General features: G+C 36.4%; 1 protein-coding gene across 3 annotated transcripts in view; it reads right to left on the reverse strand.

Annotated features, from left to right (window-relative positions):
* DST (dystonin) overlaps positions 1 to 19,562 on the reverse strand; it is a 314,470-nt gene that overhangs the window by 49,458 nt on the left and 245,450 nt on the right. For all 3 annotated transcript variants that reach the window (XM_026073126.1, XM_026073127.1, XM_026073128.1), the window contains 12 exons: positions 18,973 to 19,134; positions 17,866 to 18,036; positions 16,992 to 17,158; positions 14,652 to 14,811; positions 14,070 to 14,396; positions 13,814 to 13,898; positions 12,436 to 12,677; positions 11,199 to 11,405; positions 7,325 to 7,444; positions 7,046 to 7,153; positions 4,827 to 5,045; positions 1,974 to 2,177 (listed from right to left, as the gene is read on the reverse strand). In XM_026073126.1, coding sequence (XP_025928911.1) covers positions 1,974 to 2,177; positions 4,827 to 5,045; positions 7,046 to 7,153; positions 7,325 to 7,444; positions 11,199 to 11,405; positions 12,436 to 12,677; positions 13,814 to 13,898; positions 14,070 to 14,396; positions 14,652 to 14,811; positions 16,992 to 17,158; positions 17,866 to 18,036; positions 18,973 to 19,134 — 2,172 coding nt within the window. The remainder of the gene's footprint in view (positions 1 to 1,973; positions 2,178 to 4,826; positions 5,046 to 7,045; positions 7,154 to 7,324; positions 7,445 to 11,198; positions 11,406 to 12,435; positions 12,678 to 13,813; positions 13,899 to 14,069; positions 14,397 to 14,651; positions 14,812 to 16,991; positions 17,159 to 17,865; positions 18,037 to 18,972; positions 19,135 to 19,562) is intronic.

The raw sequence follows: 19,562 nt of genomic DNA on the forward strand, positions 1-19,562 counted from the left end.
TCCTTCCATTCAAAGGAACATAGGCAAAACAAGTGTAATTACTTTTTCCCACTGTACAACACACTTCAAATCAGACTGTGTGACTAATGTTATGGACTCGGTGTTTTTGTTAGAAGTGTAAATATCATACAAGTAGAGAAACGTGTTAAGAAAGATAAACAGCCTTCCCACATTCAAGGCTTCTGAAAAACTGATTTGGGCAACAAAACCTTACAAAAGTGATAAAAAATGAAGTTAAATTGGCCATATTCGGGTCTAATTTTAGGACATATATATTGCGTTTTAAAATTGTCAGTGCATTCAATGACTAACGTGTATATTGTACTCTTCATTGTACTCATTGTACTCTTACTGCAATGAATGAGACAAGGCGTTTAAACCTTAAAAGGAAGAAAAGGTAGGTCACTGTATCCTCTCATTCTGGCTCCACAGCTTATATACTGCCTTTGATACATAATGCAATTTAATATAATTTAAAATCTGAAGAGTCAAATAATTATTCTTCCAAGACTGTCTAGACAAACACTGACATATCCACCCTACTACAGAGCACTGATAATATATATTTATGTATCTTACCAAAGGAAGAGATCATATAAAAGTATATTCTGGGAGCTAAGAATGTTTTTCTTTGACATCTGCATATACATTTACATGTGTGACATGAATGTTAAAGTATTTCACAAGTAATTATGCAATTTCCCAACATGTGGTGATGTTCCGGCTGCTACCAAAGAATGCACGTTTATCCTTGCGTTCTGTACTTAGACAGTACATTGTGTTTGTCTATCACAAACAAAGTGGGGGCTGGAATAATAAAACAAATAACTTGATTTTCAAATGTGTAGCTCCAAACGGGGAGAGGACTGAGCGTTTGTGATAAAGAAAAACATGGAATCTAAATAATCAGGCTTATTTCAGAGGTGTGAATAAAGTAGCTGTTTAGAATGGTTGAAAGTATAATAAAATCATGTCCATAACCAGTTCAAAAACAGGTTGATGACATCGGATGTCACCTTATTCCTTAGGTTCTTCAACGCAGGCAGCAGTGGCTAGAAACATGAGGTAATTACAATGACCTATGAAGAAAATTATTTAGAATGCAGACTTCATGAGAACAGCAAGGTCTATTTCTTAATTTAGTATTTTAGATCTGAGCAGAATATGGCACTAAATTTCCAGTAAACAGAAAAAAAGAGGATTTCCCATAAAGACAACAGTATAGAATATTCAGGGTTTTTTATGGGTTGATGTCCACAGTTTTAATGAGTCCTTTCCTGAATTTGGGGTTGAGTAAAACACAGAATTTCAATTTGGGTTAATTGCTATTCAACCCAAAATATAAAAGTCTCTAGGATCTGATACATAACAATACACTTATTGAGGTTCATGCCAACTCTGTTACAGAGTTGATTTATAAAATGCACATTAACTGTTCAAGCATATGTCTATATTAAAAGTTCCTGTGCATTTATAATGAAGAGTAAATGATAAACTACTACTAACTCTGATAAACTACCCTCTAGTTCCATTGGTAAAGGACTGTAACTAAAGTTGCCAAGTTCTAGATATAAATATTTGCAACTTATATATATAACTGATTAACACTGATATCCACAGATAATGAAGCATCAACTAGTAACACACCAGTAGGAGAAAAAAGAATAAGGTAAAAATAAAACTCCACATTTTTAGCCCAAATGTTCCTTTTTCAACTTCAAAATTATAGCTTAAGAAGAGATAACATTTTGCAAATGCAACAGAGTCATAATACTGACCAATGTATAAAATTAGAACCCCTTGACAGCTAGAAAATCAATACCATCAGCAGTGAAATGAATATTCACAGACCATTTGGTTGAAATATCCAGATAAAACAGCAGTATAGTCTTGATATATACATACAAGGTGACAATGTCTGTGTATCTTTCCATTTGAATGAATCCAATTATACTTTAAACTTAAACTGATACCTGGGTACACTGAGAAATGGCTTCATCCAGAGCCAGTGCTCGCTTTTTGACATCTTCCTTAATTTTACTGTAAAGGGTGTCAGCTGCCACGTATTTCTCTTGAATAGAAAAACCTTCTCCTGGGCTGAGCTCCAGCAACTGAGGCCCGGTTTTGTTCATCTTATCTATATGAGGCTTGTGCTCAGCGATCAGCTCACGCAGTTGCTATAACAAACCAAACAACTTATCAGTATCTTATGCTTATACCACCGTATTACAGCTGTCCACACTTCTAATACATCCAGCTGGCAAGCGATTCCAAACAAGTACCCTTCATCCTAATGTATAGCACAAATAATATCAAATAAAGGCAGTGATTGCTCTGCCAGTGATGGCTGCCTTTCCAACATGGGTGGCTATCCAGTCATAAAACTTCACAATTAAAGAGATATTGGAAAGGTCTATGCAACAAACCCGTAGAACATATTACATGCAAGATGCTAACTGTGCATACGACACTGGCAACAGGCACCCCCTATCATTTTTAGCACCTATAGTGACAGAAGTGGCAACAATATCCCAGACATTTGTGTAACGCTGCCAGGTATATCCTTTTCATGCTGATATTTGCTACTTGCCACAAAGCGTTCCACTGAAGAACCTCACAGAATGAGGTACTGACATTGCAAGAATATTAATGCAAATTACCCTTCGTTTAAGAATAGGAAACTAACACAAAGAGGAGTCGAAGAAAGAAGGGAAAAGGACACAGCAGAGAACACTCAATGCAGTTTAGCAGATGCCACTCTGGCCACCAGATCATACCGTCTCCTCAACAGCACTGCTACTTAGTGGACATAAAGCTTAACAAGTAATTAACAAGTAAATTAAATTGGATTTCAACTGCCAACTCCTTCTCATCACCCACCCCCAAAGTAAGTCAAAACTGGGGAGAAAACTGTGCAAAGGCTTGTGGTAGTGAAAGGCCACAAGGTAATCCTTCTATCTTACAACTTCCCCAAGTATTTTACTTTCATTTACTTTTACCAGCAGATCTGACAAATGGGGAAATTTTGGAGTAGCCCAATCTTTCCCGCCATTTTTATTGATTTTTTAGTTCATCTCTTCTTTTTTAAAACAATCCCACTGGCTGGTGAGGCAGTGAGCTCCACGCACTTCTATCCTATAGCCACCGTGCAGGAGCAGGAGAGGCTAGAGCAGATATATGCTCTGTTCCTTCTAGCTCAGGCTTTGTTTAAATTATTGAAGGCTCAGAAGAGGACTTATATCAGTCACAGTGTAAATAAATCCTCTTTTCTTCAACTGAGGTTCTTGCCTTAAAAAGAAATCCTGATAGCTTGCTTACATGCTCCCCCCAGAAGAGGAGAGAAGAGGTTGGGAAGACTGAAAGGACAGTGACCGCAACTCTCCACTGTCTCCTGATGACAAAAAAGCAATGAAAATACAAGAAAACCTGTCTCTAGCTACTTACTGAGAAAGCAATTCTATTTGTATACGTTGCAACAAGAAAAATAATGTTGATTAGTGAAGAAGAGGAAAAGACTAAACTAAAAATATTTTTAAAGTTTTTAGAAAATCATTGTGTGTTTTATTTTTGTTCACGAATAGATACTTCACACAAGGCCAGAGAGTCCCCATTTCTAGGTACAAAGCTTATGTTAGTAATGTGCCCAAGGGTAAATTCCAAGCAGATTGACTGCATGTTACTAACACAGAACCTACTTTATGTATTGCACAACTGCGGGTGTAATAAAGCTAATAATCAGCAAATATATCAGAACAGAAATATAAGTGAATACAAAAAAGTCTACTCACATTCAGAATCACTTCTTCTTTTTTTTAATATAACTGTAAATGATTTGGTCTTTGCCATGACCAACTACTGAGTAAACAATTCCAGTAAACCAGTATTTCAGATCAGATTACTTGTTAAAATTGCCTGACATTAATCTTCTACTTAACAAACAAATCTTCAGCTAATGGCATAGCCCAGGGAAAATACAAAAATAGAAACTCATATGAAGGGCCTCTCATGCAAGCAGAATGATTAAAGTAGATGGGGAATAATTCTGTAAGTAAAGCAAGCATGATTTGGGTCATGATGACTAATAAAGATATTTTGCAAAGCTCATATAATATAGCTAGTCTTAATAGAGAATGCTTGTTCATTGTGGACCTAGCAGGAAGATAAATGAGTGAAGACAGCATTTGCCAGTACATATGAGTGGCACATTTTCATTAACTAGCCTCATAGTAAACAAGACTTTGAAGCTAGGGTTCATCCTGTCTAATTTGAGGCACTTAACTGAGGTACCTATAATAAAAGAACTAGTTACTCCATGCTCAATGCAGAGAGACAGGTATCTCCAGTGGCAATTCAGGCTTTGCATGTGTTAAAACATCTAGGTTTCTGGTGGGATAAATCCAGTTCCATATATTACACGTAGCCATATATGAAACATACTGGGGTTTGTTGTTGTTGTCGCTTTTTCATTCCAGCTGATTGTTCCTCTATGTAAGAAAGCCCACGTGGAGCCCAGCTAACAAAACTGCAGCCTTTACTGTGTGATTTTATGGTGAATATTTTTTTCTTTTAATTATTACATAATAAAACATATATTATATGAGAAATAGCTAAGGGATTCACTGGGATTGAAATACTGATTCCTTGGCCCCCTAGTTGTCCATCTTCTTGGCTCAGCAAAGTTTCATTTCCATGATACCAGCAAAACAAATGCCAAATTTTCCTGTGTTCATTCCTGTGTTCAACATTCAACTGAGTACTCCACAATTCTAAGGAGACCACTACATGGTTTGCGACACTTTACTTTTAGAAAACAGCAAAACTCTTACCCGATGCTCTTCTTGTTGTTGCTTTAAAGTTTCATATTCAAGGGCTGGGGCAGGAAGCTGTGAGATGACCATTTCTGTTTCAGTTAACCACGGCCAAAGCTCTTCATAAGTCTCCCAGAACTGGTTAACCAGGGACTGAGCCCGTTCCAGTTGGAGGTTTCTCTCAGAGTTTATTTGACAGACTGCATCGTATTTCTGTAAGAGGCTTTCCAGTTTTTTCTGTGAAATAATATTAACAAAAAATAGCAATACATGACTTTCCACATTAGTTATTTGTAAGGCCTCTTTTACCCTCATATCTAAACAGTCCCTGGTAATTACAGCACCAAACCATAGTGCCCTGAATTTTAGTTTTAATAAAACTTCTATAGTTACAGAGTGTTTAAAATAGATGGGATCAATACAGCAGGAGACTGAATTTGGCAGAGTACTTTTAAGGTAATCAAAGCTTGCTCACATGTTCTCCCCATAATAATGTCTGATATTTACATAGGACATTTTATTCACACGGCACTATTCAAGCTGCAAATGGTTTGACTGCAGATCTTAGCCCTGGTTCTGTACTGAAGAGACTTCTCTTCAGGGATACTTGGCAGAAAGTGAGTCTTCCACAGCATTTCTGAATCAAAGCATCATGAATAGTGCAAAATAATCTGTTTTTTGAAGATGTGACAAGAGAATAGGGTGCATTGTTGTGGTTGTATCTAACAAACTTTAAACAGAAACCATGCAACATTATTTTCCAGGTTAGTATATGTTAATTGATGAAGATGTGTTGCCATTAATAATATGATAGTTAGAACTACAAGGTTTAAATATTACAAACCTTCTTTCTTGGGGCATGTGATAATAAAAATTACTATCAACTAGCTATACATTTTTCCTATGGAAAGCTGCCCATGTTATCATTTTTATGAAATATTATATGTGGCAATGCACATAAATGCTAGCCTTGGAAAAAACAGACATATAAATAAGCCATTGAATGTGAAGTAGAGAATCTGCTTTTGGCAGAACAAGCCAAAATCCTTTCATTTGTTATGTCTCGCATGTAAATTAAGTATAGAGATGCTATCCAAAGGACAAAACAGTCTAACACACAGATACATAGTATTTTAACTAATACAAATTTTTAATAAAGGTTCACATAAAATTGTTCTCCCTTACTTTAATGGCTATTTTTTAATCAATTGAACATCTCAGTTGTTTTAAACTTAAGAGCAAATCAAATTTATTCAGAGATCCTGCAGCAGAGCACAATTAGTGAAGTACTGTTTTTCAAGGAGGGTGGTCATTGGAAGGACCGAAGTAACACAACATACATATACCCAGGTTCACCAGGATTGCGTCCAGGCGGGTTTTGAGTATCTCCAGAGAAGGAGACTCCACAACCTCTCTGGGCAACCTGCTCCAGTGCTCTGGCACCCTCACAGTGAAAAAGTTTTTCCTCATGTTCAGATGGAACTGTCTGTGTTTCAGCTTGTGCCCATTGCCCATTTTATTTATATATAATACATATACATATGTATGCAGACATGTATGTATCTATCATTAATCCACCCATACACACATATATGGAGATATAGATATATATGGATATGTGAATATATATACATATGGGTATACATATATGTACACACACAAGCACACACACATCTCAGCTCTCAACCTCAGGCCCTGTCCGTATACAGAAACATAGGCACCAGAATGCCTTGCATGGGCAGTGCTAGTCAACAGGGTGGAACAATCTCTGTAAAGAAGGCCCAGACTGAAATCAGCAGAAATGAAAGTAGAGATTCACACTGAAATGCACAGCCATTGGGCAGGTACAGAAGTACATGTGCCCAGAGCTTCAGAGACCCCAGAGAAATGAGGAAGATAAACAACCAGATGCCATACACACCACCCCAGATGACTAAACCTTATTCACTCAAATCATCTCATTGGCTAAAACACTATTTACAGTGGATGAAGAAGACAATTCAGGCTTCAGATTAGTGCCAGACAATGAAGCAAGTACTCAGTGCTTGCTCTTTGAATGCCCTGAAGAAGCAGAAGAGATATACAACAACATTTCCTCTAGTATTATGAACCTCAGACTAGAAGTGTCTGTAATTAATGCTTTTCATTAATATTTAAAATGATACACTATAGGAATCCTCCTACTTTATATATAGTCTTCAGATCCACCACTGTAGCTGCGATTTATAGAACTTTACCTTCATGGTCTGTTTCTCTTCTTCAGTGCATGCGTTCATAATCTTATCCCCAGATTTTACAAGTTCATCTATAGTATCTTTGTGCCTCAAAATCTCCATGGTAAATGCCTTGAAACACAATAAAAACTGGTCAGCAATAAAAAATTGAGTACATGAAGCAAAAACTATTTTTGAAGTGCATTATCATGGACTGAAAATTAAATCATGCCAGTACATTTTCTAGATGGAGAGTGTGCTGGCCAATAATTAACATGACAGTTGGAAATGCCTTTCTTTTACCTTTTGAACTTGTAGCTGAGCAGTGGTCTGGTCTTGCTCAAGCCTAATATCACCCAGAGACATCAGTTTCTTTTCTGTTTCTGCAATCCAGGCTAATTCAGCATCAGCTGCTTGATCAAACTAAATGAGGGAGACATTAATTAGTTCAGCAATTCTATAGACATGAAATTAGAATGACTGTTTCAAAATTTTCTAAGATGATTAAAAAGCATACTTTTGAATTATTAGAAAGATAGCAGTTCACTTTCCATATGAGGTTTTTATATAAATGAAATACAGAGCCCAGAATGGTTCTGAAGGATTTAATACGATCAGCTCAATTCATAAGCATGACAAAGCAGGAGCAGAAAGATGCAGAAGTATATTTTTCCAAAGCCTACACCTCTCTAACAGACATCATGAGAAAATTAAAAGGGTTATAATTTCAGAATTTTTACTAGACTGTTTATTTTCATTTTATGCAACTTTCATGTGTCTTTTCCATCTCCTGATTATTTATTATTACTGCTACTGTTGTAACAACGCTAAGAAATAGTTGTGTGATATTATCCTTTTAATCAGAAAAGCTGCTTTGATATTAAATAATAAAAGTGAAAAAATCACAGTTCAACTGGAGTCAGTAAAAAAACCTCACTGACTTCAGAGAAGACAGGATTTCATTCAAAACCTAGACCGTGGATAAAATGTAAAAATACTTTTGAGCATTTCAGTACAGCCAGTCCTTTCCTTAAAGGAYTGACTTTTTGATTTCCATTAGTCAATACTTAGATGTCTTAAAAACTACAGATCACTTCTGATTTAGAGGATCTGTTCCTTACTAATTTGTAAAGGACAACATGAGAAAAGAAGTACAAGAGGATCCAATTCTTCTGAAAAGTAAGAGTAAATTAAAAWATATATATATATGTTCTCTTTTCARCTCAAGTTATAGATATGCATCTTAGCACACATACATTGCATCACTGAATGGGGGTAGTTTGGAGTTTAAGCCAAAGTGAAATATTATGCGGGAAGTTCAAATGCAGAAAATACTCATAATGAAAACTATAAAGAACTTTTTTTTTTTAAAACTCTGACCCCAGCTGCCACTAGCTGAGCMTGAATATGGCTCTGAGTTATCCTGAAAGTCTATCACAATGTATTATGTCAGAACCTATTACGTATCTTATTGACAACTATGCTGTCCTCACAAGTCTCTTCCTGACGACACTTGGTCCCTCTTTTCTTTTAGATCTGATGGCCTGTGCACTTGAGGCTGTAGACCCATGACAGCCTTGTTCCTGTATCATAGCTGGAGCTTGCTTTAGCCACTAAATCAGTCGTTACTTAGTGGTTAATTATGAGTCACACTAAAATAAAAGAAGTAATTTGGAGATTTCATTCTTTATGAGTCAGTCTTTATCAGACTTATTTAATCCATTTGTTACATGAAACAGCACAAACATTCTTTTCCACTAGATGTCATTTCTCATTTAAAGTAATACAGAAAGCAAGTTTCMTCCTAAATATTGTGACTTCCTAACAGAAAGGTATGTTCTGGATCAATCAGTACTATAACGTTAGTACCAAACACATGCATCAGTGGTATTTAAATTCTGACCTGAGAAATTGTATGAGAACATTTCACAACCAAGTTCTTCTGAAGTCCATCTATTTATGACTCAAGCAAATGAGATGAATAAGACAATGCCAAATACGCTAGATGCACAAATTAACTGCAGTGTGACTTCCTGATATCACATAATCATGGGTATATAAATAATACTGGACAAAAGATTAATGGAAATAACAAAATCAAGGCATGGCAGTGAAACTTCTAGGTTCTGCAGCACTGAAATAGGATAGATCTCTAAACTCCATTTACTGAGGAAGTAGGATTTCTAAGTTGTGATGTACACATATAATACATTAAGGAATAAAAAATGCAAAATTGGCACTCCCTGCATCAGCAATTCAATGTATTTTATTGCCATTATGCATGATAGAGTTATTTATGAGTCTTGAACTTCACTTGAGTCCCTATGACATCACTGATTTGATCCTACCCAGTTTAAATGACCACAGCTCACTGTGGTACTTTTTCTTCTAACCAGGAAAGGCTGTGACTTGTGAATCTGATGACACTGTGATTTCCTCCGTGAACACTCTGTAAAGCACTCGCTGGGCTGCCTTCGAGTGAAGAACAGCATGTAAGCCAACTGTAGGCTATGACCTCTGTGTCTACATAGCATTCCTTTAGATAAGGTAAGACATTGATCAGTACTTTCAATATTGAGAAATGAAGATAAAAACATATGTAGGTGAATTAACCCCTAGGATAATTCTATCGGTCTGGGAGCATTTTGCCCGGGTAGCTCAAAAACAGGATGTCASATTAGTCTATTACATCTTCAAGCTTCTGTTCACAACATGAAACCATATTCTTACCCCTTCATATGGCTTACTGCGTTTGTCACCTTGGCCCAGTAATGTCTCTCACAAAACCCACACTACTGCCATCGAACCTGAACATTCTTGGTGGCTTTGGCCTCCACCCAGAAACCTTCAGCAGTATAGGCACTTGAGCCAGTTGCCACAGGATAAGCTTATAAACCATTAGCTTCTCCAAAAATATTTTTTTATTTTGTATGCTCTTTTCTTTTTTGAGCTAAACGCAAAGCAGGTTATCCTTCATTGGAAACGTGTTAAGCTGCTTGGTATTCATCCCGGGGTACAGCGTACAGGAGCATACCATGGTGGTCTGTGTAGAGCTAGGGAGCAACATGCCCTTGCAACATTAACCAGTGGAGCAGTAGCTTTGGGACTTGCATGCTAGGACTTGAACCTGTTGAAGTTGCGCCTGGGGATGCAACCTCCTAACCTAAGTAATTGGGAAAAGTTGAAGAGGAGCCAACATACACTCTCCTATCTCATCACTTACTAGAAAATAGCCCATCATTTTTAAGGATTCACTTAATGAGACAAGATAATATTCATAGCAAACCCCTTAAAAAGTTAAACATTAAGTTATTTTTAACTTCAGTTATAAGCAGATCTGAGTTACTGCCAGTCTCTTTTAGTCAGCTTTAGTCAGTGWCCTACGTGCTTTCTGCTTGTCCCATTATAGCTGTTTATGGGAACTATTAGCAGAAACAAAAATCTCCACTGATATTTTTATGCCTGAACTGTAGGCAGGCACTGGAAAATTGTGTCTCCATGTTGAATTATAAACACAGAGCTTAAATATGGGGCTATTTAGTGATGAAATGAGAGTACCAGTTCTCAGAGCGTACCCATATACATACATCTGTGTGTGTGTATGTATAAGTTTAGAAACCTTCACATATTTAATAACGGAATTTTTGCATCCCAAGGAGAAAAGTGTTGTGGATGTGAATACAAGCAACTGTCATTTCAGTTCTTCAGCACCGTTTGAACATGATCCAGCTTTTAATTGTGGAAAGTACAGAGGAGCTAGACAATCAGCTCATGCTAAAAGGTGTGGCAACACTAATGATTTCAATGTTTCATCCAGTAAAAGCAGCTGGGGATCTGGACTATATTTTACTTAGACAACAAAATCTGTGAAAGATAAGGACCATACAATTCTTACTCACATAAATCGCCACTTAAGTCACCCCAAGATAGTTATAGCTATTTTAGCTACAAGACTGAGGTTTGTGTCAACGAAAAGGCAGATGAGTACAACAATGCACTGATTAGCTGTGCTCTGCTATTCATGTCTTAACAGCGAGCCACAGTCCATCCAAACAGCTCTTTTGTTGCTCAGGCATAACAAATATTTGGCAACATCACCAAAGGACAACTTTTGTTGAGGTACACGTTGCCAGAGAGAACTTTTTATTGCCCAGAGAAGAAGTAGAGTTTTCAGTACCTGCTGGGATCTCAGGATGGCAGCATCAATCTCATCCACTTTCTGAGAGATAGTGTCACTCACTAATCGGTACCGTTCATTGTCCTCTGTTATCATCTTGTCAAGCCCCTCTCTGGCCCTCCACGGCACCAGCTCCAGGAAGGCACTGCTGACTTCATTCAGAGTGTCCAACATGCCTTTGTTGTTCTTTGCTTCTTTCTTCAGTTCCTGAAAAAGGCCATTTAAAATAAACATGCCAGCATAGGAGCTGAACACACACAGCTTGCACATGTTTTTTATTCTTTCAACTACTCCATGAGTCAAGAACTGAAACGTTTTCCAAGCAAGCCAAAGGGATAAATTAGTGCACTTATTTTCAGCTCAGTTACATTAGCTTTTTGATATTATAAGTTGTTTGACAGAAAAGCAGGTGATTCCTGAAGAGAAATTTTCTACTGCATATATTTTAAATATATTTCTCCAGTCAATATGACAGTCTGAAATTCTCTGGAATTTCAGAAGAGTTGTTAGTATCTAATCAAACAACCACAGGAAAGAAAGCTAACACATGGTCATTACAACCTGCAATTCCATAAAGAACAAAATCATTAGCAAGTAACATCACGCATGCAATAAAGCAGAATACGCTAAATTCAAGTGCTTTCTTAAATGAACAATGATTGGATTTAATTTCAATCAAATCATTACACAGTCCTTCAGGAATGACCTTTTACTTTTTCAGGAAACCCTGGTTTATTTCTTTTCTTTTCAGACATATCAGAAATTTAATGGAAATGTTTTTTATTTAGCCTTTTTTTTCCCCAACTTTGATCTTACCATCCAGCTTATACTACATTTTTTTCTTTTGAACTAAGTATTTATTGTTAAACAGTATTAGTAACATACTTTAAATGCTGACTCTTTTTACACTTTACAGGATTCTACTCATGTCATAACTAGAGAACCAAAATAACTTTGTTTGACAATTTAAGAGTTTTCCCAGGATTAGGTAGCTGCCTGAATAAAAAGGAAATGTTGTGCTTCTCTTGTGCTAAAAATAAGCTCCAGACCAATTTCATAAGTGATTATACCAGATGACTCTGGAAAGCGAGTTTGATTCCTAACTACTGTTACATTTAGTCAAATGATCTGATGCTAAAATTAGTTATTCACAAAACAACTTCCTGCCAAACAGAAGTTAACACAAAACCTAGCTGAATAATACAGCAACAAATAAATCACGGATTCCAAAACATACTTTTTGTCTTTCTTGTGCTTGGCTTAATTCTTCACCCTTCGGTATTTGAGTTTCATATGAGAGTAACTCCACTTCCACTTTGTCAAGCCATTTGCAGAGTTCCTCATGGGTTGAGTGTAGCTGACCTGCAAGCTGCAGAGCCTGCTCTAAGGTCTTAGATACATCAGAACTCAATTTTGTAATGTCTTTGTACCTTGCTTTAATGCCTTCCAGTTTATCTTGAATTATTACAACTTCATCACCTAAAATATCAGAGGGATGTTATTTCCTGTGCTAAAATATCAGAAGGATGTTACTTCCTGTGAACAAAAATATTTAAAAGCAAAAAACCCAACCAAACAAAAAAACCCCACTTATTAGAGCTGTTTCAATATTTAATCAATCAAACAAACAAACAAACAAGATGATGGGGCAAATCCTCAACTGTTGTAAATTATCCTACCTTCACAGAAGCCACAAAGGTTACCTGTCYTGTCTTTTACTCCACTAAATGTTCAAAAAGTAAGGACTAAGACCCTAAATTTAACATAAACATTATTTTTTAAAAAACAATCCTTAAATTCACAATATTTCTGATAAAGGCAAAAGCAGATTATAAAAGGGCTACTGAAAGTGCAAAGAAAAAAATCATCAAAATACTAACCGGGTTTTCATTAAGGTATTATTTTAAATTGTTCTTTGAACAGTACACCCTCTTTACTAACCATTAGAAACACAATTCAAATGCCAAAATAAAAATAAGCTCCTGAAATTTACTAGTATATATTCAGATTTCATTATAAAACATAACGTCTAAGTTTGTAACCAAAAAGGATTCTCCACCCCCAACCATATGCATGTCTCAAAGAGTGCAAAGTTTAAAAGTACTGGAAAATTTGGACAGCTGCTGATCTACAAAACAGATGTGTACAATCGGAATGCAAGTTTTCCCACAGTATTAGCTCCAATCTAGAGGATAAAGCTTTCCTCTTGCAGTAGAAGGTAGTCTAATATCTCATTCATCTGTGGATGTCTCCAGGGAACTGACTGTGTCCACTGCCAAAAAGCTCTCTATTATGAGTAATGTCCATAACTTGCTATTAGGAATGGAATGCAGGTTCACTAAAATAATTTTCCACTAAAAATAATAAAGAATTCAAGGACCAATTTTTTTGCTGGCTTTAATGGACTTTAATGGCATGTTGTTCACTTACATTAACAGTAAATTTGGCCCAAAACAACCTACCTTGACCTCAAACCTTTACTAAAATAAACAACTACAAGTCCTTTAACCAAGCAATAAGGATTAATATTTACAACTTTCAGTTTAATTTTCCCATAAGCACTTATAAGTATGAGAAAAAAGCCTGGTGAATCATAGTTTCCTAAAAGCTCTCACCTGTTGTTTGCTTGAGGAGCTCTAAGCCATTTTGTATAGCCAGATCGACATTTTGTTTTCTAAGAAGAATCTCTTCTTGAAGTTCCTAGAAGAAAATGCCATTTGAGTAAGCACAGGTATAATAAATCATATTATTTTTACTTGGAATTAGTTATTGCTATTTCAAACAAAATATATTAATGAAAAATAAATGAAATATGGATATATAAATGAAATACAAAAATAAAATTAAATAAATGAAAAGAAATGAAAATACCAGTAGTTCAGAGTGCTGTTTCTCAAGCAAGTCTGTGTTGTAATCTTGGACTGACAGTTTGCTCAGTTTATCATGGACTTCATTCAGCCAGTTCATCAATTCAACTTCATCCTCCCCAAAAATCTGAGCATTGTAGTAAGCTTGCTGGAGAAGCTCAGACCTGCTGTTGCTCTTCTCTTGAATCTCAATGTATCGGGCTTGGGAAGAATCTAGCTTTTCCTGCACCATATCTTTATCTTCCCTGGAGCTCACAGTTTTTAGAGACTGACCAACACTAATGGCCTGGTGTAAACTCTTATTGTGAGCTAGGACGTCATCTTCTAGGGCCTATATTTTTTTAAGTAATGAAGAATAATGGAAAAGAAAAGCAGAAAAACATAAAAGAAATAAGTGAAAATAACAACTGAAGGAAAAAGGACATATTGCCAATTATAAATGCAAATGGGCAAAACTCAAAATACAGCAAAAAAAAAATCAGTAAGGTAAAACAAAGGTACACCATAACAGCTTTCCCAGTTGCTTTGTGCTTTACAAGCATGTTTAAAAAGAATAACATAAGTGAACACATGGTCTGTGTCTTACTTTATGCTGAGCAATCTGCTGTTGGAGTTTGGAGGCCTGTGTTCCAATGGGTTCGGCATTTGTAAGCCTTTTCTCGGTGGCAGTCAGCCACTCGACCAGCGGTTCCAGAGTTTCATGAAACTGCTGTGCCACCATGGAGATACCTTCCAAATGACGGTTCCTAGAAACACACCAAGATAAAGGTCATCTTTTGTGATGAAGTAAGTGTGAAACGGTCAAAAAAAAAAAAAAAAAATCCAAACCTTGAATCCTTTGCAAATAAAAAAAAATTCTGTGTGATTCTAGGAACCTATCATAAAATGAAATAGAAATATATCCACGATAAACAATGAAAAACAAGATAAAGTAACAACCAAATTAAGAAAAAAACACCTCCAAAGCTAACTATTTGAAACTCTTAAAGGCAGTACGTAAGTTTTGCAAATATAAATAATATCACTTTATTCATATTCTTTTTGTTAAAAATAATTTAGCACTCAATTCAGCAAAATATGAGTTTATACCAGTTAGGAAAGTGCTCGAGTTTCTAGCTGTCTTTAAGCATACAGTTACATCCCCTTGACTACTATACATGTTTTAAAGTTAGGCAAAGACTTTACTGAACCAGAACATATTGTCATGCTTCCTCAGCACTGTAAAATGTCTTTAAACGTTTGTTCAATGATGCAAACAGATCTATCTGGCTCTACTTTTGCATCCCTTGTTCCGGATAAGGGCTCTCAATGACATTAGTGAGACAATGGTAATAAAGCACAGAGACTTGACCTCCAAAATAAAAAAGTGATACCTGAAACATTCCTCTTTCAGATTTTTACATTTTAGAGGAGGTTCTTGATTAGAGGAAAAGTTTTCTCTACAGCCACTCCTGAACAAATTTCACCCAGGCAGGCTGCTTCTACTTTTAAGAGAGATTTGCCCTATGTGAAAAACATCAGAATATTGTCTTATGACTGGGGATCTCATTTTGGATAAAAGCTATGTTTTTATGTGCTTCCCAAGGCTTATCAGCAAGGGAAACCTGACAGACTTGGCATACATAGCCATGAAGCATTCAGTGAAGTACTCTACATAGTTTTCAAAATCATCCTCAGATCTCTTCTTCATTTCTAGAGTCAGTCAAAGAAAAACGGAGACAAGCTTGCAGCTAACATGGCTTGGAAAAAGTTGTAATTTGATTATCACCAGACTGGGAGAATAATATTAAATTAAACATGACATTAACATTTCCCCAGCTAATGAGTCAGATTCCCTCAAAAAAAAAAAAAAAAAGGTCTATCAGTGTTTGACTCTACTAATTAAATAATCACATTATTAGTAGTATGAATGAACAGAAGAAAGAGGCTACCAGAAGCAGTAGAAGTCAACAGAGGCAATTTCAATGCTAGTTTAAATGCCTAAATACCAATCCATTGACTTGTGCACTGTAATACTTCCCTGTCCACTTAAACTCCCTTGCTTCAGCCTTCAAATTCATTTCTCATTCTCAGTTATATGCTTCTTTAGGCCATCCCTTACGTATATTCTTCTCCTTTCTCTTCTGAACAATGACGTCCTTTTTCAAATGCCCACTCTGAAAACACTCACCTTCAGCAAAGCCCTTTCAACACTTTCTTCAAAGACACTTCTATGGTTCATAGCTTTCCAGTTATTTTACATATAAACAACTCCCAAAATATCTAAATGCATGTATACACAGACTCTGTGTGTATGTTTTTGAACTTTTTTTTTCTTGGAACTTGAATTGGACTGCAATCGCTTTAGGAGACTGCCTTCTGTGATGCTAGAGTATATTTAAGCACTTTGATGGCTCTTTATCTTCTTGAGAACTTAGGGAGCTCAGCGTCTTGCATAAGCAGATCAGCCAATGAAAGTACAAGGACGAATAATTTCTGGAAACTAATTATATGGATGATGTTGAACAGAAAAAAGGAAGAAGAATTCAATGTTCCCTCTTTGCAGCAGCATGTCAGCATTTTAAAATCCCAAGGGGACATCATTATTGTTTATCAAGCATTAAATTCACACTTAATTCTATGCAAAACAGGAGACAGTTCTTCCATCAAGACACTCACATTCTCAGGAATTAATACAGACAAAAAGTTCAAAAGATACACATGCAGTTAATCCTGGCAGATTGTCGCATCTTAGCTTAAAGATTTTTTCTCTACACTTTTCCTTCAGAATACCTACTCTATCAACAACAAGGTGAAATAATGTAATGTGGCAACAAGAATGGTATTTCTTACAAGATTTCACATTATGGAGTTCCACATGGTGCTTCTAACCATGTATCACCTGCTATGTCCACATTTTTCAAAGCTAGGAAAGAATTTCAAATACCTTGTTTCAGCTTTACTGAGCAACGCATCCCATCGACTATCCAGGAAACTCAACTGTTTCAAGATTYTCACTTTATCAGCAGGTTCTGCTGACTCTGCAATTTTCTCCCCTTCACGCTTGATTACCTCAACAGTAGGCTTGCGGTCATCCAGCAACCTCTGGAGAAGCTAAAGAGAAAGCAATCAGACACCAAGTTACTAAGAAACACTGTAATAGCACAAGTGCAATAAACAGAAGGAGCCAGTCTTCTTGAATGGCTGATAAAGCAAAGAAATATCAATGCTTATACTGTGCGGAAAGTAACAATAACATTAACCAAATAAGAGACCAAAGCCARCCAACTAAATGAAAAAACAGCCGAGATTCACCAAGCCCCCAACTCCAAAATGACCTACTTGGTTTCTGTGGGGTGAAGATGTGTGGCAACCCCTAAGAGTGAATATATAGGGGGAAAAGTTACAATTAACACCCATTGCAGGAGTCACACCATTTAAAGTATTCGATACATTTTGTAGGAACATTATTGCAATGAAAACCTTATTACTTCTTTTCTCCTACTTTCCAAATGGCCAAATACTGTGTTTTATCCCTTTTCTTTCTCTAATGGACCTTTAATATTTCTGTCCAGGTAGTGCTAATAATTTTAATCAGAGCCCAGATTGCACAGTGTCACACTCCTTCAAGTGTTCCTGAAAGATGTACTTCTCCCAACACTGGATAGACTCTAGAAAACAGAATGGATGGCTGTTTTAAAGATCTCAGTGCACCTGAATGTAATACAATGCACTTGAACAGACTTTATGCTGTGACAAAGACTGGGAATTCACTATCATTACTGAAGTGGAGAGAGAGATTCTGAACACATTTCACTTACTTTCTGTTCTTGTATTTGGGCCTTCACAACTTTAAATTCAGCAGATGGTGGCTTCTGATTAGCCACAAGGTCTTCTGTATCAATGAGCCAGCTAAGCAGAGATTCAAGGGCATCCTGAAATCTCCCACAGTGAAGGAGGGCTTCCTGCAATTGTGCAGCACGCTGGGCAACCTGAAGGAAAGTAGAGCATCTGACTGTACTTACCTATTTTCATATTTCTGTGAAATAAGCAGCCAAGATTTGTAGACCTGCTATTTTAATGCCTGGCAATTATCATCAATATATACTTTCATTTTCATAGCTACTCATTACAGCACTATGGCATTTAGCATTAATTTAGCATTAATGTTTTGGGATTATGGTCATCCAATGAGAAGAAGAGGTTGACTCCCTGTAAATTAGACGGCTCTAGCATTCCATTACAAGAGATATGCCTGTTTTGTATAGTTACACTATTATGACTTATGCTGATAAAATGTGTGTTTTAAATAGTTTTTATTTTCCTTGCGAAAAGACCAATCCTGGAATCCAAAGTAGCAGATCTTATTAAGGAACAATAATCCCATCATAGGGAAGAAGAGATAGGAAAGGAAAGGACAAATAGGTGCATCACAAGTCTTTGTTGTTCTGCTGCATCACCCCTTCTGGAAGACAGAGCTGATGAAAATGGGCACTGTTTCTGCCTCCCACTGTTACCATTTTCAACAGAGGAAAGAAAGAGTGAAGAGGAACTCCTTAAAAGCAGCTGACCACAAATGACAGCTCCCTTTCCCATCTGTGTGTCCCAGCTCCAACCTCATTCACTGGGTTATCAAACCTCTCCCTGCTCTGCTTAAGCAGAAAGGAACATATAGTCCTGGGGGAATCTTTCCTGAATAAAAAACAGGACATACATATATAAAGTTTGGCAAAACAGTATAAATGAGAGTAATATCTCTGGCAACTAGTGACAGAAATCTTATCCTTAAAATTACCAAAAAAGTTATTGTGTAAAATAACAAAATTCATACCCTTACTATTTAATTTCCTGTATTTTGAAAGATGGCAGTAAATAAATAATCAAAACGCAAAACAAGACAAAAGCAGAATAGCATACAAAATAATAACCTTCTTATTAAGAGTCTTCCATCGGGTGTTAACATCTTCAAGGTCATGTTCAAGGTTCTCTGTGTTGGTACCTTTGGCAGCGCTTTGAATAAGGCCTTGACCTAACCAATTTACCTCCTGTTGTTTTACTTGCAGTGGTTCAATTTCTTCTTTCTGGAATACCTGCATTGGGGAAACCAAGACACATATGAATTACTGTATCTGCTAACATAAAAAGCATAAGAGACTCTGATGTTTACCTCACAGTATGCAACATAAAATGTTGAAAATTGATACCTACAAGAAAGGAAACCACACTTTGCGAGCAACTTTCAAAAATACATTAATAAATAGAATAGGCCTAATCTAAACAGATTAAATGGAATACACTATTGAGGGAAAATGATGTACATTTCTATGAGTAGTTTTAGAGAGGAAGGAGAGAGAGAGAGAGAGAACTTTAATAGAAAATCAGGAAGGTAAACTAGATTCCTTATGCAACGCTCAAAAGGATGAGAAAAGTCAAGAACAGTTTATAAACAGAAAAAAGAAAGAACTTCTAATCAACAAAAAGACCAGCAGAACACATTTATATCTGTTTAACTATCTAT

The sequence above is a fragment of the Apteryx rowi genome, unplaced genomic scaffold (genome assembly GCF_003343035.1).
Source record: "Apteryx rowi isolate R43461 unplaced genomic scaffold, aptRow1 scaffold_361, whole genome shotgun sequence".
NCBI lineage: Eukaryota > Metazoa > Chordata > Aves > Apterygiformes > Apterygidae > Apteryx > Apteryx rowi.